At 42.6% G+C, this 25,105-nt stretch overlaps 1 protein-coding gene across 2 annotated transcripts in view; it reads left to right on the forward strand.

Moving 5' to 3' along the window:
- ALG9 (ALG9 alpha-1,2-mannosyltransferase) overlaps positions 1 to 25,105 on the forward strand; it is an 810,763-nt gene that overhangs the window by 47,207 nt on the left and 738,451 nt on the right. For both annotated transcript variants that reach the window (XM_086957174.1, XM_086957175.1), the window contains 2 exons: positions 1,944 to 2,079; positions 8,180 to 8,267. In XM_086957174.1, the coding sequence (XP_086813300.1) occupies positions 1,944 to 2,079; positions 8,180 to 8,267 (224 nt within the window). The remainder of the gene's footprint in view (positions 1 to 1,943; positions 2,080 to 8,179; positions 8,268 to 25,105) is intronic.

Genomic DNA, 25,105 nt, shown 5'->3' on the forward strand with positions numbered 1-25,105 from the left:
GCTACAGGTTACATGACTAGTCTTAGTGTGATTTTGTGTTCACACAAGAACACACAAACCCCGCCATAAATTAAACCCAATTGGCTGGTTGTGAAACCTAGGAGACCTTTCAAAATGCTGCGGATTTTCAATAAGGCTTTTTGGTACAGTGTCCAGTTTATCTTTAGACACTGGCTCCCATTTTCTCCCCATCAGGCATTTCGTATGTGCAGACCATAATAATCTGCTAAAACAAGCGGCTATTAATTGAACATGGATGAAGCTCCATCGGAAGGCCTCGCCTCCATGATCTGGAACGCACCCATTCATCCCTTCAGGGATCAGCTACTTGCTGCTTTTCACAAAACACCTGTAAATGTCTTGGTCAGGCGCACTGTGACAGCCAGGAAGTGACTTTTGACCCAGACCGAGGGGGACATTTAACTTCGGAATGTTCCCCACCTCGTGACTGCTCTTAAGATGACACAAGCACAACGAAAGACCATTCAGCATTCTCCTGCACATTTTATTCATACACAGCTTTCAGGGATAAATCATCAAATGTTTTCAATATTACAGGCTTACTTCGTATTAAGAAAAGTAGTAAAGACTAAAAAAAAAGCTGTTGGAAAACTTTGAGCCATCACTCTTTCTGGTATGTTGCAAGATTTAACAAGGTTGGTAGAATACAGAACCGAGAGAACTGATCAACCTCGCCGGACAACCTTTGGGTCTTTTCACTTTTATCACACGTCACCGGACATTTCAATAAAGTTTTAGTAGCTGGAAAATAAATTTACGTGACCACAAGATGATATGGTTTTTACTGCATGAATCCTGTGAATAGCATTTCAATGTCTCTGTTGAAACGGTGAGTCCACTTTAAATGTAAAAAAAAAAAAAAACTCTGGTTCGCAATACGCATACGTTGATCGGTAGTTGGGTACAAGGCCTTCTGACATATGTGCACCACTAAAGCTCTAGATATCGACTGGTGCTACTAAATTATTTAACACTGACAATTTCTTAGAGGCACCTAAACACAAACATCGTTCTATAGTAGTATCAAAGGATCAGTAGTAGATTAGTCTTTCCTACAGACTTTATTTTGGAGAGTAAGCCGTACATGCCATCACATAATAAATATACCATATCTCTGTATACATGTATAGGTACCAACAGTCCACTTCAGATGCAACAGAACCAGCTGGCATCTGTTTCCCAGGGTAGGCCTGCTTTTTCAAGACAGTGTGTTAAAATGCAGTTGAAGTCTTTGTGGCAGTATATTAACCAATTCTAATGAGGATTGCTCCAGAATTGTTTAGATAATTATCATTGGAGCCAATTGTTAGATCTGTGGGACGTGAAACCTGCGCTTTCTTTTTGACATTCCCTGAGATCAGTTTTGGAGGGGCCGATGATTACCACCACCATCGGTACATATAACCGTCTTTGTTATATCTGTTACCCATGATCAGACTTTACTCTGTTAGTTGGTGTTTCCACGTGTAGTGGTCCTCCTGATCCATTTAGTTCAATTGGTGGAGATCCCTTGTGTACTATGATACCTCAGACCTACCTTGCTGTAAACAAAGTTCTTAAGTATACATCTGTCTGCAATGTACATTATTCCTGTGAAGTTGAGGCCATTCAAAGCCGATTCCTGGATAATAATGAAACATTTTAGATGGTTTTGAATTTGATAAGTTAATGCTACGTTCACTTTTAGCTTAAATTGCATGCTTGTAAATTTACACATTGACTTTTATTTTATAGTATATGTGTGCAATTAAATCACATGGAAGTGCGTATTGAGAAGTAATGCATTTGGCAGCTATTCTTGCCTATCAAGGCACTTGCTGTTGCCTGCGTCTGTCGAGCAAAGCGATTAATAATAACGGTGCAACATTTGGAATTACCCAGAGACCATGTTTTGCAGTAATACCTTGCCTGTATTGTTTCAGCATACCTCCCCAGCACTTTCTGCATGTACACCACAATGATTGCAATGACCGGCTGGTTTATGGAGGAAACGTCCGTAGCAGTCTTGGGGATCGCCGCAGGAGCCATTTGGGGCTGGCCCTTCAGTGGAGCTTTGGGGTAAGGCCAATAAGCCATGGCCAAGACATGTTTGACGCTGTGTTGAATTTGTTTCATCTTCGATTCGATTTAAAGCTTTTATTCGGTTAAATGAATCAACCATATAAGCAAAAACAGCATACATCATAAGTCCCAACAATACGCAATAATGGTAAAGGAATTACCCATACATAGAATGCTAAAATATTGATCAAGTAAAATCTTAAACATGACGGGAACAATGCAATAGACCCCGATACATAGTTCCTATGCTCCCCTAGATTGGTACAAACATGAGTAGACCATATCCATAAAGTGCAAATGCAAGAATTACTTAAAAGACCCTATTGATCATACAATCAAATATCAAAGGAGCATTAATATCCTAATATGAATCTATTTCAAGAGGAATAATACAGCCTGGGTACATGACTCATGTGCTCCCCCTGAATCAGTATGGACTTAAATACTCCATATCCAGAAAGTGCAAGTGGAGAAATTACGTAAAAGCCCTATGGATCATACAATCAAAAGTCAAAGATCATTGATTTCCTAATATGAATCACTTTCAAGAGAAATGTTGCTGTGTAAAAGCACAATCCTGGGTCCTCTAATCCTTTCAGTGGAGCTTTAGGGTAAGGCCAATAAGCCATCGCCAAGACATGTTTGACGCTGTGTTGAATTTGTTTCATCTTAAATCTGATTGGCCTGACCAGTGCCAGGGTTCTCTGTTATTGGTGCAAATCTGACTAGAGGTATACCTGCTTCTTGTTATTTGGAAATCTGACATGGATTTTAATAGGCATGTTGTTGGGTCTTTTATTATTTTTGCGGGGTCTGCAACCAAGCAATACTAATGTTCAATGCCTTTCACATTAAAAAATGCAACATAATCTGTATATTTTAGCTGCCTTGTAATTTGTATGAGATACTTAGGCTTTACAAGTAGTCGGTTTGTAATTTCTTTCAATTTAGTACAGCTGTTTTCTTCCACTTCAGTCTAGAGTATGTTTGAGCGATATTAATATTGCATCAACTTGAATGAGCTGAAGCCCTGTTCTAAATGCTGAGATCTCAACTATAAAACCTCAGACGGGAACGGTTTGCAGTAGAAAAGTTGTACTGCTCTAAAATGAGACATTCAAATCAGTTGTCGTACTTCAACAAGTTAGTGCAAGACCAGCAATATAGAGTTCTCAGATAAGGATACTCTGGTCAAGCAAAACAAGGGGCAACAAGCTACCAAACAAACGGAAAGATAACTTTGAGATGCAGGACCAGCTACTCTTGCAGTTTGTTTCTATATAAATGTACCTTTTTTATGTGACCAAGAAAGAAGCTAAAGACTTTGGTTTCATGCCTGAAAACTGGAACTACAGCAGACAATCAAGAGTCCACTGGGGGTGGCGGAGTGTGTGTAAGATATTGACTGAGACAAACTGTCTGAGCATCGAACAAGGGCACATAATGGTGAGTGGGATGGAACAGCAGAAGACCGATAAGAGATGAGACTAAAGGGAGAGATCCTGGGCCGTAATGAAATACTAAAAAGATAAAGAAACTAACATAATGGACAATTTTTTCTTTTTGTATGGGAGATATTTTGTTGTCAAAAGGATAGAGACCCTTCTAAAATTCTGCATTTTTTTATTTGACTATTCTCTGTCGTTATTTATGTAATCTACATTTTCAAGGAGGACACTTTTACGCACGCCTGTCATTAACATCGTAAATAACATACGCTCAGGTACGGTGTGAACAGATAATTTTGCCTTTGAGCATGGTGAACAAGGCACCATGCAAACATTTTCTTAAAGCATGTAACCTTATTAATGAGCGCATGTCTCCATTGACAGCCTATATGACCAGATCACCGCCAACAAGCAAGCCTTTGTAATACCTGACGTGCATACACAAAACCTGCCCTTTTTAAGCGTGTTATTGTTTCCGCACATTAAAAAACCTTTTGGGATTCCATGGACCAAACTATTGACTAACATAGAACCCTTGAGTCAGACTGATTATGATGCTGCTCCAGAGACATTTATTGAGGCATCTTTTGGATCAAACACAAGCTGGCATGCATGTATAGGAGGACATTTAGACTCAAGATGGTGTTAACCGATTCTCGGCTACCTTGAGAAATAAATGTTCATGGCCTCAAAGTGTGGACGATTTTTTTTTTTTTTTTTTTTTTTTTTTTTTTGTGTACAAGTAACAGAAATACATCTATTACACCTTTGGGGCACTCCGTATCAGAAGAAGAGAGTCGAGTACATTTCAGTCCATAGGGTCCTGAGCTCCCTTTCGTGCATCGTGTGGGGGTTGTGTATCCATTTGCGTAAGTCCACCAATAATGGAGGGCCACCATACCTCCCCCAGTAATCTGAGAATACTTGTTAATGACCTCGATGTGTGGACTCTTAGGGGCCCATTAGGATGTCGGGCGGATCGCCACTGCCATGCGGGCGGTGGCGATCTGCCCGATATCCTTTGTTTCCCATTTCCCCCCCGCCATATTACTATGGCGGGGGGGGGGGACCGCGGCGGACGGTAACACCGTCCAACGCTTTTCCGCCCCGGTCGCCTTGCGGCCGGGGCGGAAAAGGGTGTATATGGTGGCAGCCATATTAGCCTGGGCTTTGGGAGATGCCTTTCCGTGGCGGCATTGCCGCCACGAAAAGGCAGGCGGTCTTTACTTTTGGGGCCCCCTGTGGGCCCCCATGGTGAAGGCGAGGTGGGGGGTGCACATGGGGGGTACCTGTGGTACCCCTCTGCATTTGCATACACAATGCGGCAGGCACGCGCGGTGCCTGTCGCTTTGTGTATGCAAATGCATGCCATGCATTTATAGCTTTGTGGCGGGTGCTGGTGTAAACACCGCCTTCCGCAATGTTATAAATGCATGATGCACCCGCCACTGTGGCGGGCGCATCATAATATGCAAGGCGGGACAGCCGCTCAGCTCGCGGGCGGTCCCGTTTTCCGCGCGGATGGCGGGCGGGCAAAGTCCACCCGCAATCCTAATGGGGGCCTTAGTGTTTTAGATTTATTTCTTGCGTATAACACTTTCAGTCATAGCACTTTCCTGTATTGGTTAAGCAGGCTTTGAAATTTTTTTATAACCCAAATACAGATCAGGCCATTACAACGTTTATTAGGCTGCCACCCAATAACTAAGATTCAGAGTTCAGCAGTCATTAGCAGTTTTGCCCTTTCTTGCATTGTGCACCAAAGGCAGCATTTTGTTTCTTGAGTTGCTTAAAGACCATTACTCCACAAATTGATGTATTTAAACAAAATTTCCTCAGTTTATTCCATACAAAAATTTGACATATAGGCTAAAAGCATCTCTATGAGTGCATTAACACCATTCTGCTGCCATTAATAGTGTTGCACTTCCACCCCCACATCTAATAGTTAGGTTTTTGTCTCCACCATCCAATGTCTCCGCACAATTTCCCCCAGAAGTTTTCAACAGAATCCACAAAAGTTAGCCAATCTCCAGAACTCTTAAATATCTTCTGTGTTTGACCTCCATTACTGACAGATTCACCCGTACTAACGTAAATCAATTTCGAGAATATCCTTGAATTTACAGAATCTGTTCTTGCAGATCTGCCAAATATTTATTGGGTTTTAAACCTATGTCTCAGTCATGAGTGCATATCCCAGTGACTCTAAACAATGAATAGTTTTACATTAAATTAGTTGATTTTTCATTGTTCATCAACTCACATTCATTTTATTTTTTAAGAGAAAGCATGCCCTTGGGTGAAATAACTCCAAAGTGATTGATTGTGTTAAATATTTTGGACGGTCTTAGGGTATTTCTCTGAGAAGTAGAATAGGGATAACCTTCTCATAAACCGAAGGGTACAAATAAAGGGAACCTTCCCATACCTCTTCCCTAGGGTACAGTTTTTCCATTCATACCTAATTCTGCAAGCATTCAACGATCTTTGCCCTGAAATTAAGGGTTTGCTTGGCATTGACCTTTATGGAATTAGATGTTCCTTCCCTCTGCAGTTTGGATAGGGACATCAAGTGCAGAATTTGCATTGATACAGGATTTCAGAAGAGTTTTAGAAGACCTTTACTGAGGTCTGGATGAATTAATCAATACATTTTTAAAGTAATTAATATTCTGAGTTTTCGGGGGTCTGGAGAAAGGAAGAAAAACAGACTTTTTTCTGTTTGATCTCTTTCCAGTTTGATTGTGTGATAAATCTAACAATCGATAACTCACTTAATGGAGGCTTTACGTTTTTGGGGATTTGTTTGATTCAGTGATATGGATCTTCTATATAGTTCACTGTTTTCCAGATTCTGCAGTGTGTGAATGCTTTCCAATCCGTTTAACAATTTTGACTGAATGTCCTTTTTTGCCCTTTTCCCATGCGTATCTAGAAACATCAAGTGCTGGGGGCTGCAAACTGTTACTTTGGGTAGCAGGTTTCCTGTGGTACCTGCAGGTTTTTTGCTTCATCGCTGAGCACTTCTTGCTCTGTCTTCCTTTCCATCTTCAACCACCCAGGTTCCTTTCATCTGTTTGACGATTCTGTTCGGTTGCAAAGAGTATTTGTTTGCTTTTTCTACTATTTCTTCCTGGCAATTGTCTTTTTTTTATTAACTACCCTGAAGAGGAACACTGCTTCCAAAGAGTGCAGCCTGGGATCTTTGCAATATTCCTGTAGTTCACTACACTGCAGGAATGTCTGGTAAAACTTTCAAATCCAGCTACCTTGGTGTATCTATTTGAGTGCTTTGGTAGTTGGGCAAATGATATGGCTGTACGCTCCTGCCAGATTAACAGTAAAAGTGGATATTGGAATACTAGTTCCTCCAGGTACTCCACTATTTGACCTCTTGCTAATTATGCCTGCCTATTTATTGGAACAGCCTATTTCCTTTTCTTGTCAAAGGGAACAGCATGGACTTCATTATGGGTGACACTCGGTGTACTTTCTGTTGTGCTCTTTTAGCCTCATCATTTGTATTCCCTGTGATGTATGGTCACGACTAAAATTGCTGTGCTATCTGCATATGATATCTTCTATATTTTAGACTACCAACGTTTGGTCGCTTGATTATTGGAAATATTAAGCACCCTGTATAGAAAGGGGATTTATAGGTTGAGTATTTCTGCGAAGCTCACACCCTTGTTTGGGTGATGTGCAGGCGTGAACCTCTTCTGATATGGAGTTTTTTCTATTGATTTTACTGTGGCACAGTTTTACCCCAATGTAGAAACCTTAGTTAAGCAGGGTGAGCCCCCAAATGTTTCTGCTTAATCCATAGCATGAGACAGTAACTGTTTCATATAACACCATACTTTTTTCTTTTCTTTACATCAGCACTTTAACATTGTAACAATAAACAATTACCTGACCTGCATTGAATGAAAAAACGTTCCCTTATTTATAGAGTGCATGAAAATTTTAATTTTTAAGGTGACTACTACTTTTAAGTATGACACTGAAAAAATGATTCAGAAAAAAGAAGAGGAGTACCTCTACCTTCTTATTTCACACTAGTGTAAGCAAATCTCCAAGCTTGTGTGTAAATAATGGTAGACTTTTTTTTACAGAATGCCCATTTTATGAAAGAAAATTAGATTTGCACAAGTTTGCAATAGAACGGTATTGTTAGAAATAGCAATCAATGAGATGGGGAATGATAGAGAGAAGTTCTTACCTAGAAGATAGGTCAAGTTGCAAAACATGCTGGTTCGTGAACATGATTGCACAAGTGGAAGCGAAAATTACTCCCACCCAAACACATGTAATATTTTCTGGTTAACTTCCTGAGAAATAGTATTTCTTTGTCATTTGCAGTTTAGTTTTCTGTATGGAGTAGATGAGATGTATGCATGGTAATAGATACATGCTGCTGTAGATAAATTCAATTAAAAGTCACGTTTAATGGCAAAATGGAAATACAATGCTTCTTACAGTTGAATTATTTTAGAATTGCTATAATAATGATATGTGTGAAATCTCTCACTAACTAGAATAGCTTCATTTATGATCAATTCCCTTCTGTGGCTTCAACAATGTTAATTCTCCTTTTGATGTACCTTTTATTATTAACATGCATTGTAACGTTTCGTGTTTTCTAGGTTACCCATCGCTTTTGATTTACTAGTAATGAAAAGGAAATGGAAGAGCTTTATAAACTGGTGTTTGGTGGCGCTAATATTGCTTTTGGTAAGTGGAAGTACCTTTTATCCCTCTGTATGAAACCTGTTGAAAAAAGACATTCTGCATTAATGTTTCAAAATTTAGCCTCCAATATACGAAGAAATAAGTCCTAACTCTGATACTTTTGAGAAATGTAATTATATTGTATTTGAATCTGGGTTAGTGAAGGTTGTTTTTATGCTGCCTATATTCACTACACAGGAAAAATAATTTATGTGTATGCTAAGAGCATATACTGTCTTAATGGTGTTGAATTTGGGTCCTGGGTGGGGTTAAGATTGGTATTGTCTGGTGCTAGATAAGAGACAAGGATATTGTTTTTATGGAAGTCAAATAATTTGTGTGAGCATTGGATCCAAAGACTAATTACAATCCCAGCAAGTGAGAAACTAAAAAAGTTAGTTTATAAAGTACCTTATATATGAAGGTATCCGGGCGCATAACACATTTATCTTCGGTACTATGCATGTCGAAAGATGTGCTTTTATCTTTCTACAGCTCAGTGAAATGTATATGTTATTGTCTTTCAGATTTTATTTTAGAATACTGAACTACCTTATTTCTTTTTAACTTTCTTTCCCTTTACTTTCTGTCCTCATGTTTCACCTTAAAACAAAATTATAGTTTTCACATTGCATTTTTAACCTGTGTGAACTGAGCTGTACAATGCTAATAATCAAAGACCAATTGATTACTAACTATTCAAAGACCAATTGATATGATATAATTCTATTCTTTGTGTATTTGTTTTGATGACTATACATCAAACAAAACATGTTTTGAATGCAAAAGGTGCCCTACATTGCCCATTAGGATGTTCAGTTTGGGACTAGGCAAACTACATAGTTGTGAGGAAGTAAAATTATTTATAAGGAGCACTGTTACCCATGAGGGTGTCCTTGTGCTAAAAATGGATCTGCAGAACATTGATGGCTCAATTACACAGAATTAAACAACCAGGTTTTCAGTTATTTTCTGAAATAAATCAACAAATTTGTATCTCTCAGTGAAAAAGACAAAGTGTTTGAGGACCTAGCTGTCGGAAAAATAAAAAATCTGCCACCTAGTCGAGCTCGCCTAATGCAAGGTACCACAAGATGGTTGGCCTAGCTGGACCTCTGGTGTTTCGGTGGTATGTAAGTAATTAATTTGTGTTGGAGATAACTTTGTCTTGAGCTACAGAATACCTTATGGGACAGGCACAGTGCTTTTAAAACGGCACATTTTCTTAATTGGGAGCCATTGAAGCTTTTATGATTGTGTAGACTTATATATTCATAGAATTAACGTAGCTGCCACATTTTGTAGGATTTGTTAACATTTTGGGTAAGCCCCAGTAGAATTCCCAATAGTCCAGACAAGAAGAAATCTCTTTGCTTAACACCTGTATTCCTTAGTTTGACTACAGAGCCCGCCCCTTCCGACCCCTGAAAGTATAATTTATTTACAGCTGGGGTGAGCCAACAATGGAATGCAAGTAAATGTTTGTGTCAATGTCCTCACGTGTGTCTTGTGGTAATAGTGCATGTCAACGGCCATACTGCCTCCAACAATTGTGATCTCTCTATGTCTTTGTTTAGCAGTAACATTGAACACCATTACGATTAAAACTCGCTTTCTTTTATGGCATCCTCTGGTGCCTACGTATGAGAATAGTCTGAAATTCCGACTCACTCACACAAACAAAGTATAGTGCGAAATTTGAAATTGTTAGCCTGTAGAGAATATGTCCAACAGGGCTCAACATATGACAAAATATAGACGTTTTTTCATGCTTAAGTAGTTATGAGCAACCTATAAACGTAATTACACTACAATTTCATTTTGCGCTTTTCGTCCACCGGTAATTCCTTTACACAGCAAGCACATTTCTTGTGTTTGCGTGCTGAAGCTGACCTTCAGCACATTACGCATTCACCTGTATAATTTTCAGGATTGCGTCACTGGGGTTTTTTTTTCTCTAGTATCGCCCTGAAGAATGCCTAGGACCTATATGGGCCAATAGAGTAGGGCAGACGCATGTTGGCGCTTTTAAGTTAGGGTCATAGGACCACAACATTCTTTATGCCCCTTCCCATAGTTTTAAATTATTCCCACTCACTCCACCAATAACGGGATACCTTGGGGTGAAGAAAGGATTTTTATTATATGTAAACACCCCCCTAAAAAATCAAGACTTCTATAAGAGCTCCCTGGAACACGGTTGAACCCACCCTGACCTGCAGGAGTCAGGGTGTACCTGATTATGAAGCATGCCACTACTAGAGTGGGTGAGGGTTATACATAAAAAATACCTGCATCGCCGTTCGGGGCACTGCTGCTGCCATCAGAGGAACAAAGGAATGGAGACTACAACTCCCAGGGGGACACGCTGCTGAGCCCACACCTGGCCCGCATTACCTGATCTTCGCGCTTACTTAGCACGTCATCACCCCCGCGTCGCGGGAGCGCGCGGGAGTGCGCCGGGTGAAGCCCGGGCAAAGGGCAGGGCCGTCTACGGCCATCAAATGCTGTATAAGACTGGACTGGGTCACCCCTCTAAAATCCGCCATAAGACTGGTAAGACTGTTTATGTGGCTTGGGAGTGGAGCTCCTCAAGATATTAGTATTGTACCCGAAATATTTACATTCTACGGATTATGGCTCGCAATACTGGAAAGGGGAGTAATTGTGTGACGCGCGAACCAGGGTGAAGCTTAACTGGGACATTGGACAATTTCTTTACGAGAGCTGACTGGGTCCTCGAGAGGGAAATTGCCCTTACGGAAAAAAGACTATCCCTCGAACTCATAAGTGCGAAGCGATCCTCGCTGGGCAACCTGAAAAATGCTGTTACTCCGGATCACGCTGAACCCCAAAGACTAATTACGATTAGCTCTAGCCCACAGAATCGAACACCTGATAAAGAAAATTCATTAATATGGGGAGCTGATACAATGTCTCTGAACATTTCTTCCTGTACTAGTATGTCCTCGGAGGGCTTCCATCCCATTGTAGCCAGGAAAAGTATACAGGCCGCTGATCTACAAACAAAAACAGCCACATGTCCCAAACAGTTGGGTAAAAGAAAGAGGGGAGGGGGCCGCCAATTGGGTAGGAAACTAAAAGTTTCTAATCTATCACGAAATTTGGGTATACCTGCCCCTAGAAAGGCCACCACCATGCCTATTACTACAGAAATGGGCTCCTTAGTACCCGACACTCCGGGATACCCGCCCCAAATTAATGCCCAACCAATATCAAATGATGTAGAACTGACTGCTAGCAATATGATACTTACTTAGATCATTTACGCTTCCCCTGATTGAAAGATTGAAGGAAATTAACGAAAAACTGGATGTCATGAGTGAAGTTACCCTAGAGAACACACGCAAGCTGGCCAATCTAGCACCATTGGTGCAAAATAGGGGTACGGAGCTGGAGTGTGGCAAACTCACAGGACCTAAAGCACCGGTCACCACTTGCCCAGCGCCCAAGGCTGTACCTGATGATCTGAGGCCACATGATAATAGCAAGAGGTTACTGACCAGTGGTCTAGTACACAAACCTCCAGTAGGGAAACAAATCATTACAAACACCCTGAACACAGAGTATACCCCACAACCGACACTAAGAGAAAGCAAGGGCGAGGGGGGTGGCGATAGCTCAGAACGTATGGAGAATCGGGCTCCCTTACCTGTTATTAATTTACCCCCTGAAAGCTCACCACTGGTATTGGTGCTGGGTATTGTCCCACCTTTAAATAAGGAAATAAGGGAGACTTATGGCCAACTAAAAAACAAGGTGGTTCATTGGCTAGCAAAAAACACGACAGTGGATAGCAGGATAGGGCAAAACGTCATAATGGCCCGAAGGGTGGCCTGGTTGGGCAGGACACGGAAAAGTAATACTGGGGATTGTGTAGTAATTAACTTCGATAACCCAGAACCAGTAGGGAGGATATTAAGTGAGGTTATGTTTAATGCAGGGACACGGAGCCAAGGAATTGAGATTCTACCATTAGAGTACTTTTATAGGTACTTGAATAGACCAAGACCCAATGGATGGAATATGTGGATACAAAATAGGATACCATATCAACAAGCACGGCAGGGCTAGGTATATCACAGAACGAGGCACCCGTATCAAATTAACCAGGGGGGTGAGGGCCCTACCCCAGAGTTAGAAGGATTAAATAGGTTTGCAGTACTCTCTGGTCTGATCGACTGCGACTGACTGGGTGGTTGTAAAACCAAAGCAACTGCTAACTATAAATTCAGCTACGCCCCCCCGGTCTGGAGGTTGCCCACTCAGATTGTACTCAAAGACCAGGCTGACCGGGCGAAAAATGCTGCATGGGAACCACCAATAGAGTGCCAACTGGCCCGTATGATATCTCATACGCCCAAACACAATATAGCAAATAATGATAAACATAGAACCAGGGCAACACCAGGGAATGAAAGGGGTACCGTATTGGTGAGCATTGAAATTAACGATGGCAAGGCTAAGAACGATGCTGAATGGGGGGGCTTGATGGTAGAGGGGCAGAGGTGTAGTAAAATATGTCCAAACCAAAAATCCCCTATACAGCAGGGCGGCCAAGTGAGGGTTGCGTCCAGGAATGGTTGTGGGTTAGAGAGTAAAATATCTAACACCATCTGGGGGGAGTTTTTGCAGAATATTGATATTCTATGTATACAGGAAACCTGGCTCCTAAATGAAGAACACCTAGATGGTTTTAAGACCTTTCACATTCCGGCAGTACGCTCTTTGCATGGTAGGCACAAGGGAGGCATTTGTATTTACATTTCCAACTTGCTGAAGGTAACGAAGATTGCCAGTAGAAATTGCTCTCACTATTACCAATTGGTTTGTGTTACTTTAAATCCCAATGTAGAGCTAGTTATGGTAAACTTCTACAACAACATTAAAAACGTAGATTATGTAGAAGTACTTAACTTACAAGTGGAATTAAATCGCCTAAACTTACTGAAAGGAAAAGACGCTATATTGATTTGGGTGGGCGACTTTAATATTAACATATGTGATCTTGATACTTGTGGATTTCAGGAATACGGTCGGAAAGTAGGGGTGTGCAGTAGTCACTTTACGCACACTGATAGAGGCGAGAAAATTAATAGTATTATGGCCAATCTGGATCTCGGCTTTGCTAACATGATGTGTTTCCCCAAGGTTGATTTTAGCTCTACCTTCTTAGCTAGGGGGTTTCAATCTGTTATTGATTTTATCATCGTACCAAACAGGTTTTCCAATTGGGTGGAAAAATTTGAGACCCATATAATTGGCCTGAGTGATCACCTCCCCCTTAGCGTGACTATAACCATTCCTGAGAGTAATAATGCCTCCACAATTGAGTCTTTGGTATGGACTCAAGATATTTATTGCAGTGGCACGCCAAAATGGGTTGGCTCTAAAATGGAGCATCGTAGACCCCGAGAAAAAATCAACTGATATTGTGGCAAAGGCTCTACCCCATATTATGGTTTGTCTTGATGACAACTCCACTAAGGATGAAACTCTGGAGGCTTTCTCCCATATTACAACTGTCATTCAGGAAACATTAACTAGGGCTCATACCAGTAAGACTAATAAAAGTAATGGCTGGTTTGATTCCAAATGCACTAAGGCATATTCTGCCCTCAAGGTCGTTCTAAGTAACAACCCAAGGGACCTGGACGCAATTAGAACATGCAGAAAGGGATATAACTCTGCAAGATGCCAACGGAAAAAGGAAATTAAAGAGCAAGCTTGGCAGAACTTGTTGAGGGCCTCACAGGCCAGAGATTCCAAATCATTTTGGCAGGCAGTAAATGCCCCCTTCTTTACTAAAAAAGATATAGCGAGAATTGAAATTGCAATAGATGAGAAACCATGGATAGATTTCTTCTCTAATGTCTATAAGAATACAGGAGGGACTATATCAAATGAGGTTGTGGTAAATCGGTATCCTTTAGTAGACCGTCATTGCCCGATAGCCATGGAGATCTCTCTCGAGGAAGTACACCTAGCAATATATGCCAGTAGAAACAACAAAGCCCCGGGTCATGACGGGATCCCTAATGATATATATAAAACAAATGTTGAATTATGGGCCCCACTTTGCACACAGGTTCTTGAAGCCTGTTGTGCTAAAGGTTTCATTAACCCCTTTGATGCTTGTGACGGAACCATTCCGTCATCAGTCACGGTTGGGCTGTGCTGATGACGGAATGGTTCCGTCACGACCACACCCATTAACATAGGGGCCCAGCACGGCAGGATAATCTCCCTAGCAGCCAAGGTGTTAAAACATGGTCCGAATCGGTTATAATACCGATATATAAAAAGTGGGATAGGGAGAGTCCAGCTAATTATAGACCTATATCCCTATTAGACTCCCTCATGAAAATTGCAGGTAGAGTGGTATTAAACAAAATGCAAACGTGGGCTGAGGAGCATGGCGTATTAAGCCCCGTTCAGTATGGTTTTCGTGAGGGTATGGGTACCGTGGAGCAGGTCCTAAACTTTGTAATGTTGCAGGAGAAATATACCTTGGCCAAGGAAGGCCAACTGTACGCTATTTTCGTCGACCTTTCAGCCGCTTTTGATTGCGTGGAGCATGTCAAGCTGTGGCAAATACTAGAGAAAATGAATGTAGAGCCTGCCAGTGTGCTTTTCCTCTGGCAGCTCTATTCAGGGGCAACAGCTAAAGTGAGGCACGGGATGAGGGGGGAGTGTATGGGGTCTTTCCGCATAGAGAAGGGCGTGAGACAAGGCTGCGTGCTGGCCCCCTTTCTTTTCTCCCTATATACGAACAACTTGGAGGAGGTACTGGAGACCAGTAAAATTGATTCACCGAGATATGGCAAAAAACAGATTGTCTCCTTCTCTATGCAGATGACGCGGTATTGATGGCCAGAACCAAGGTTGGTGCTCAGAAGGCTCTATTAACACCTTGGCTGCTAGCGGTTTTCCCCCCCGGTGCTTTACTCACAGAGTTACCTTTATTCATGACGAGCTCAGCTCGTCATAAGCACAGCTCAACCGTGCCTCATGACGAGCTGAGATCGTCATGAGCAGCGAAGGGGTTAAAGTATGTAGAATTTATGGAAGATAGGGGCCTTAGAATTAACGCTAAAAAGTCGTTTGTGATGCTCTGTGGTAAAGGTCGCGCCTCTTGTAAGCACCTCAAAGTAACAGGACTTAAAATTGAACATACTAAAACCTTTCCCTAATTGGGGGTAACAGTCGATAGCTCGGGCTCATGGGGCCCTGAGGTCACAAACAGGACTCTATCCTTCAAACGATCTATTGCGGCACTGATGTACTTTGCGACCAAACTAGGCAAAAGACCCCTTGAAATCATGTTAAATATCTACGTGGCCAAATGTAGAAGCATCGCTTTATACGGGGCAGGAATCTGATGGTATCAGGATACATCTTCTCTGCAAATAGCAGAAAACACATTTTTTAGATACCTGCTAGATCATCCTTAGGGCACGTCTGTTTTTAATTGTCACGCAGAACTAGGCATGGACTATATTTCAGATTTGATCAAACTACAACCTATCTTGCTCTGGCGGAGAGTATGGGTATCAAAAGCCCTTGGCCTAAACCAGGATATTATTAGGGATGTCATGGGCTTGGACAATGCCAAGCGCATTCGTTGGCTTGAGTATGTCAGGAAAACGCTAACTGACCTGCAAAGGCCAGAACTATTGAGTAACCCGAAACTGATCCGTGAAGTTCCAAAGAAAGTACTAAAAAGGTTATGCATGGATCATTTTGTCTTGTTAAGATGTTGAGCGGAGCTCATAAAGAAAAATGTAACTCAACAACAACTGTCATTGTCCTGCTACGCAATACAACCTTATCTGACCCTCTGTACCATGGGCTTTGACCGTTTTATTCTGACCAGGTTTAGGTTTGATTTTTTCACCGTCTGGTTACATTTCCAACTAAAAACGATTGGTCGAGAATCTTAGATTTATGTCCATGTGATAATATGTCAACGCAATCTACTTTTCGTGTGGTGTTATTCTGCAAACTGTATGAGAAGGAACGTAGTAGATGGATCAAGCAATACTTGATATATGGAGCGTGGCGGCAATGCAGGCCTGCGTACCTTAGTCTACAACAGTTAGGAAATGTTACATTTACCATGGTTATGACGGGCTTTTTAAAAAGTGTCCTGAGGAAACGCAACTTAATGATTAGCTAATTTCGATATATGATTGACTAATTACATGCTGATTTAATGTTTTTTTTATCCTAAATGTTATTTATAATCAAACGAAATTTTAAGATGTGTATATATATATGTATTGTTGCTTTTATGATTTTATACTATAAAAATCGAATAAAGCTAATCTGATTCTGAATCTGAATCATAAAAAATAGGCTTTTTCCTCTTCCCACCTCTAAGTGTGGTGAAGTATAGATTTCTCTCTGTCCTCAATCTGTGCTATTTATAAGGGAGGATATTATTTGAATTCAGAAGAAATCAAAGCCTAGACAATCTTTTTTCACCATGATATTGTGAAAAATGTGAGTATCTTATGAAGCATTTTTAAATCATAAAACAAGTAAGTCACTTTAGCAATTTGGAGTGCAAAAGATATTTTAACATCAAGTAGGATGCCTAAGTTGCAAGTGCAAGAGGTTTGTGGAGTGCCAAGTTCTGCTGGCCACCATGCAGGTGACGAGATGAACTTTGAAAATTAAAATCTCTGTTTTGTTAGAGTAAAGCTTGCAATCCTGGAACGGGTCTTTGTGACACTATTCTTCTCAGATAGAGAGCCAATGATTTGAGTATCATCTGTACATGAGCTCAAACTGAAATCAAAACAATAAATCAAATTAAGAATAGGAGCAAGAAAAACATTGCAAAGAGTGGGGCTCAGAGGGGAACCCACAGACTGATGGAAATGTAGCTGATTAAAAATAATTTAGTGTAATGTTGTGTTGGGATCTGTTGACTAGAAAATAATTGAACCATGATGAGTTACATAGGCCAGAGTTGTTAAGCTGCTGAAGTAAGGTTGAATGAGGTATGGTATCAAAAGCAGCAAAGGATCAAGGAGGAACAGAGCCTCTGATTCCCTCGCTACAAAATGCTGTGCAGACTTCTGTACAGTGAGTGGGTCTGGAACCTGATTGTGAGCATTCCAGACAGTTGTTGGCATCCAGATAACCTTTTCGCATGAAATTAACAAGTTTCTTCTAAAAGGTTATAAATAAAAGGCAGGAATGATATTGGTCTGTAGTTAGCCTAAACCCAAGGTGTAGCAACGTGCTTCTTCAGTAGAGGAAGGACCGCAGCATGCTTCCAACTGATCTATACATTGCCTGATAAAAATAGGAAGATTGCACAGTTCCATCAGAGACATAGCTAGCAGGTCTTGAGCAAATAAAAAGATACTGATGCGACAGAGATCTAGTGGAAACCCTGAAGAGGTCTGCAGCATCAACGCTAAGCTTTGAAATAATATTAACTTTCTTGTGGTGTTATTAGCAGGTGAGGATGCATGCAGCCAGCTTTCCCATTGATGTTGAGAGGACAGGATTACATTTTTGCATTCTGATGGATCTGTGAATCTATGAAGAATCTGGAATAGTACTCTTGTATAATTTTTAGCAGCTTTTTATTTTAAGGGCATAGTATCTGGCTCTGGTTGAGCAGATATACTTTAATGGTGCATTTGTACTTATTTTTAGATGCAGCTGAATAGCTGAGTCTCCAAGAGTGCGCAAGAATTGACTTGTGCTCCCATGTGACAAGTTCTTTTGAGTACCTTGGGGCTTTTGGCATAGCTCCTTCATTGCAGTGACTTGTTGTTTGATTTTTGTTTTTTTACTGGCACAGACTGATCCATGGCTGAAACCAGCCATACATTTAAATCAGTTTTCGAGCTTTCTATATCCTTAAAGAGAAAGAAGTTGCATGTTAATGACCAATAAGCTCTGCATGCTTTATTTCAGCCCATGTTCTAGTTTGTGGCTGGTGCTTCAGGCACTGCTTCGTTGTAATAGCCGTATGGAAAACAGTGAAAGTTATTGTATAATCCAGAACAGAGGTAAAGAAATGGACACCTTACTTTCCGTAATATTTTTAAAAATAGGTTTCAATATGTTGCCTTACTTATTTTGTTCAAGACCTACTGTCTTCATGTCCTCAACCATATTTACAACAAGGGGTGGTGAGGGACAGAGTCTCTGAATTAAGCAGAAAGCTCTCACCCAGTCAAGAGATCAGGGCTAGATCCAACACCGTTTTTTAGCTCACTGCACCATCCCAGTTTCAGAACCTGGCTGTATGCAAATTAGTCTGTTCCTGTCCCAGTGCATGATGGGAACAGGGCAAACCAAACTACAAAAGCCAATTCTTACACTGGGAAGGAAACAAGCTCCCGGGGACCGGTTTCTGGCATTACAGCCGTCTTCGGCCCGGTTTGCTTGAATCCTGATGGTGCAATGAGCAAGGGTCTCACATCTGAGAATACCCTTCCACGCTTAGGGTGGACAAAAATATTTACAACAAGGGGTGGCCACTATAGGTGTGGCAGGGTATACTCAGACATGAGTCCCTTTCTCACTGCACCATCAGGATTCAAGCAAGCCGGGCCGACGACGGCTGAAATGCCAGAAACCGGTCCCCGGTAGCTTGTCTCCTTTCTGGTGAAGAATTGGCTTGGTAGTTTAGTCTGCCCTGTTCCCATGATGCACTGGGCCAGGGACAGACTGATTTGCATATAGCCAGGTTCTGAGCTGGGATGGTGCAGTGAGATAAATAACGGTGATGGATCAAGCCCTGATCTTTGGACTGGGTAAGATTGGTCTGCTTAATTCAGACACTCTGTTCATCACCACCCCCTTTTCTGAATCGTTTTTGGCCACTATAGGTGTGGCAGGGTATACTCAGACATGAGTCCCTTTCTCACTGCACCATCAGGATTCAAGCAAGCCGGGCCGACGATGGCTGAAATGCCAGAAACCGGTCCCCGGTAGCTTGTCTCCTTTCTGGTGAAGAATTGGCTTGGTAATTTAGTCTGCCCTGTTCCCATGATGCACTGGGCCAGGGACAGACTGATTTGCATATAGCCAGGTTCTGAGCTGGGATGGTGCAGTGAGATAAATAACGGTGATGGATCAAGCCCTGATCTTTGGACTGGGTAAGAGTGGTCTGCTTAATTCAGACACTCTGTTCATCACCACCCCCTTTTCTGAATCGTTCATGTCCTCAACCAGCACATTTTGTTGTATTCTATGCAAATGGAAGATCTGTATCAATGATAAAGAGAATCAATCAGAACCAATCTCCAAGATATGTGTATACACCAAGAATGTAAACCTGCCCTTTACACAGTCATGGACTCGGTATACACAATGACTTCGCTTCCCGAGCTTATCTGCCTATAGTCATAGAATACACCGAGATATGCCCCTGAGGAAGGGACCTTACAGTCCCAAAATGCATTGGGCATGGGACATGTTACGCATAAAATGTAACGTTTTCACGTTTATGTTCTATTTTGTATCAAAACAAATTTTGTTAAAAATAACTTTTTGTTGTAAGGAATAAGCATGGTACTATCAGTATGGTACCAAATGTAAGGGACTGATAATATATTATGAACAAATAAATAAATGCTTAAGAAATGCAGTAATAAGCAGATTGTTGTTCAGATTGCGATTAATATGATTAAGAATGAGAATTTGCCTAGCCTTCGTGCTGGTAAGTTCCAATTCTATTAAGGACTCGGAGGCGAGGATTATGCCTTCTTTCTATCGCTTTATTTTCCACAGCAGCAAGAAAAACATAAACAAACTACTTTTCCCATGAACATTTGGGAAAAAAACAAAGTCGAACATGAGTCCTTTCACAGTGTCCATGCACCGGCAACTCCCATCATGCCCTGCTGCCGCTTCCTCTTCCTCTTTCTTCGCGCGAAGCCCATATACCTGTCCAATCACGCATCCTGTTTGGAACCTTCAGTCCCTGCAAAATAACACACCGTTAGATCTAGATCGTTCCAACAGAACGTCATCATCCAAATGAAGAACAGTACAATTCAGAGCAACAGCAGATTTAACAATCGAAGCCTTATGAAAGGTTTACCTACGTTGCATACGGGGAGGGTCCGTTTCAAGGAAGTCTCTGGGGGGGGCAGCGACCTCTTCGCTCACCAAAGCCGCATCGCGCTGCGAGAAGGTAATGGGGCGAGGACGCTGAAGCTGACACGGATGGCCATGGAACTCCAACTGGAAGCCCTGCACCGTCTGCAGCACCCAGGCATCGCTGGTAAGGGAAGCCCACGCTGGGAAGAACTGTGCTAGTCGCCCCCCTACCCGCAAGCTCGCAGAGGGTAGCACACTCACCTCGTCCACCACCCTGTTGTTGGCCTCTCTGACCACCACGTCCTCTGAACTTCTGCCCTCTGGTGGGGTAGAAGTTGTTGAAACTGGCATTGTCTTGAAACTGCCCGTGTCCGGAGCCTTGTCCTCTGTCTGAGCTGGCGCCCCGACCGAACGAGCGGCCCCTGCCTCGTCCGGCCTTACCAAAAACACGAGGGGCGAAGACCTTCTTTATGTTGGACTGAGCCCGGTCCAAGGAGGTAAAAGTTGCAACGAATTTACCGAGCTCCTTGATAAATGGGTCTCCAAACAACCCACCCTGGGCCACAGCGCCAGCCTCGGACGAGGCGAGGTCACCTAACTTGGGGTCCACTTTGATTAAGAGAGACCTCCTCCGCTCCGTAGAGAGGGCACAGTTAGCATTGCCCCGAAAAATGATGGCGCGCTTGGCCCAATTTGACAGAACCTCCGGGGAAATCATGTCCCCCGACACCTTGGCTTCCTCCGCCATGTCCAGAATTTTAGTCATGGGGCCTACAGCATCGAGTAGCTTGTCCTGGCACGTACGCCAGGACGTGTCTATCCCCTTCCGGGGATCCTTGACGAATTTGGCTAGGAAGGTAGCCATCTTAGGATCAATGTCCGGAGTCATGGCTACCTTACCCTCTAAGGAGGTCCGAGGGCACTCCGCCCGAAGGCGACTATGGGCATCTTTATCCACCGGCCTCCTGAGGCGATTCGCGACATACTGGGACACTTTATCGCATGGCACCCATTCTGACGACCTGGGGTGGACGATATCGTCCGGGTCCAACATGTCTGAAGGACCCGCGGAAGAGGACGGTTGAGACGGAAGCCATGACGTAGAGGAACATGCCTCCTCCTCAGAGTCCGGAGATTCATCGTCCTGCTGCGGCTCCGGAGACATAGTACGAGGAGTAGATGGCGGAACCTCCACGGGAAGGACCAGAGGGGGGTGGGACCCCTCTATAGCCAGAAAAGCACTCTTCACCTTCGCGAAAGCCGTAGGGTCAACCCCCTCCATACAAGGTTTCTTAGGGGGAGGGGGAGGGAGAGGCGGTGACGTGTCCGGGCCAGAGGCCGGGGTAGGCGCGGGAATAAGGGCCGCAAGCTTAGCGTACGCCTCATCCAACTGTGCCGAGAGCCGCTGCTCAAGGGGTACCATGGCTTGGTCTATCGCCCTGTAGATCGAGTCGTCGACCGGTTGGTAAAAGTCATCGTCCAAAGGGACGTAATTCAGAGGGTCCTCCTCTGTATACTGGTCTGACTCCCTCTGCATAGTGAGTTCAATTAGGCTCCAAAGGGCAGAGAGGTCTGGCACAGGGAATGAAGTTGACCCGAAGGGCACTCTATGGTCTGGGGAGGTCCCAGGGATATGGGTGGCCAAAGGCACACAATTATGGGGTCTAGCCCCTGGGAACGCTGCAGCCCTCAAAATCCAGGGGCGCCACCCGGTGAAGCGTCCCCACGCCGAACACCGGCGCAATTACGACCCCGCAGGGTGTCCAAACTCACAATACAACCCAAACAGGGCGTCAATTAAACAAAGGGAAACCCTAAATTGCGACCTCTGAGGGTGTCAGAACCGGGTGGCATGGTACAGGCTACACGCTGTTGAAAATGCGCCAAAAAACGCTCAAGAGCGCGTCTGACAACGCCTGCAACAGCCGAGACACTGCCCTCTAGCGGCGAGATAACCGCACCGCGCACTACTGGGCACCAGAATCGCGTGAGGAGCGCAAAAGCGTCCCGCGATCGAAAGGGAATCTGTGACAGGGAAAACACAACAAGCGCCTGACCTAGGGACAAAACGCTCAATCCACAGACCCCACAAACCCAGGAGAGAAGAAAAAAACGACCTAACTTGCTGCTGAGCAGTGAAGAAAGAGGAAGAGGAAGCAGCAGCAGGGCATGATGGGAGCTGCCGGTGCATGGACACTGTGAAAGGACTCATGTTCGACTTTGTTTTTTTCCCAAATGTTCATGGGAAAAGTAGTTTGTTTATGTTTTTCTTGCTGCTGTGGAAAATAAAGCGTTAGAAAGAAGGCATAATCCGAAGCCTCCGGTCTTGCCATAGAATTTCAGTTCGAAGTGAACAGTGGACACCGCATCCAAGTCTGTGTACTTGTTATATTGTCCACAACAACAGCAGTTTTCAATGAGGACACCTTTTCGAATTGAAATTCTTCAGGTGAAAGTTTTTGTTTCGCCCTCTTGTATGAGTTTGTGTTTCACTGGTTTGTTGCAGCATCTCCATCAAATAATGTATTTGTTGGAAGAAGTTCATAGAATAGAATGTCCTTGATAAATTCACCCCTTTCTTTTGCTACATCCATCGCTCTGTTTATTGATTGTTTGTAACCTGTTTTGTTGTGGCTGGTTGGACGAAACTCTTACTAAGGCAATTAAACGTGGAAGTTTAGCTTTAGTGATTATGTCAGTCAACTTTTTCTCTTTCAATACAAATCTTTCTTGCTTCAGTTTTGCGTATAGTTTTGATCCATGTTTCAGGACATCTGTTAGACGTGTCTTTATATCGTTATCCACATATTGTTTGGTCACAAAGTTGTGTAGTCGCACAGGCTCAGTCATTTCAAAGGGGTTTCCTTTCTGTTACATGAAATGAAAAGCCTGTTGACATGTTTATTAAAACGCTCCCCTCTCTTTCCCACACGTTTGTGGTGTGGAACAGTTTCACAGTGGTCTATGAATTTAGAATTTGTCATCTCACTGAAAACATTGCAACTAGAAAGGACTTCATGGTAAACTTCCCGCCATTGAGCAACATGTCTCTGACCAACAGTTCCCTTGGAGCTTTTCTGTGATCTCTGGATCGTCTGTTCCAGTTTCATATCTGGAGCCACAGCATTGAAACTTTCCTCTCTGTCTTTCACCACAAAATGTCTTTGGGTGAATTTTCGGTAGAGGTATGGTTTTATCACCTCTTGCCTCTTCAGTCTTTCCAAATACCAGGACCCATATCTCAGGTAGTTTATGCAATTGAATTCAAGAAATACTGTAATCAGTGACTCCACAGTCTTCACATGCAGCTCCCAATCACCTTCCTGATCAGCAAGTACCAGGTTTTTAACAAGAGCTATAATGTCTAAAACATTTCCCCAGTACTTGCAAAGTTCTGATTTTTCTTCACATTCTTTGACAAACTCTACGAACTTGGGGCCAGATGTAGGTCACCAAATACCGGTCGGTAACTGCCGATTTCGGCCGTTACGACCAGTATTTGGTGATTGAGATGTAGGGGGCCTGAATTTTACAGAATCGGTAAATTTACCGAATCGGTAAATCTATATGTAGGTGGCACAGCAAACAGTGCCACAGGCCCCTAAGAATTGTTATTTACCATGTAATACTATTGCATGGTAAATAACGAATTCCTGTGTACATGCACATCTGTGCATGTACACCTGTGCCATGTGGCACACAGACATGCCCTAAGGGCATGTATGTGTGTCACATGGCACACAAGCCAGAATCAGGGGTGCAACAAGGTGTCAAAGTGACACCCTGTTCCCCTTGACAATTCAGTAATTTTACAGATTCGGTAATTACCGAATCAGTATTTGCCATAGATTCCTATGGGCCTCAAGGCCCGTAGGAATCAATGGCAAATACCGATTCGGTAATTACCGAACCAGTAAATACCGAATCCTACCGATTCGGTATTTTTTACTGAATTTTTACCTACATCTCTTTTACCGAATCTAAAATACCGAATCGGTAGAATTTGGTATTTTAGAGTCGGTAAATGAGATTTACCTACATCTGGCCCTTGGTTTTCAGTTTTTTTTATTTTGAACTGAGTGTATTCAACATTGCCAGTCTTTGGATTATCTTTTGAATTAAGTGCACCCTGTACCTTGTTCACTTCTGAGACAAGAGATACAAAACCTAATTTGTTATTCTTGTAAAGCATTCCAAGGCAATGTTTCTGTAGCCTCAGATATAATGAGCATACCGTGTAATGAACAAACATAATGAGTTCTACTCAATACTGACTGGACAGTTTTGCTTTCAAGGATTTCAGCCTCAATAAGTACATTATCCATGCTGGATCCACTGAATTAACTTCCTGCATACCACAACAAAACTTTTGTCATTTGGAAAACACCCATCTTGAATAAAGATCATCAAATTCTACTTGATTGCTCATACAAAATGTCAGCTACAATACGGGACACACCTTCATCGCAGAAAATGTGCAGGAAAGGCTGGTCTTCAAGATGAGCACGCACATTTTGGAAATTTGTTAGAGCTTTATATACTGTTGCATAGTTTGTGACTGGAGCTAGTATAACTGGTAAAAATCCAACCTTCTTCAGTGGTACGGTATTCTGGGAGATCTGAGCATGAATTCCAGCCCATGGAGGAACTCTCTTTTCTTCATTCTACAGTCCTCATCTAATAAGCGATTTGATAAATTCAGTTAAATCATCTTTGTGGACCCCAATATCAGGTAGATCCATGTC

This window comes from Lissotriton vulgaris, chromosome 2_1 (genome assembly GCF_964263255.1).
Source record: "Lissotriton vulgaris chromosome 2_1, aLisVul1.2, whole genome shotgun sequence".
NCBI lineage: Eukaryota > Metazoa > Chordata > Amphibia > Caudata > Salamandridae > Lissotriton > Lissotriton vulgaris.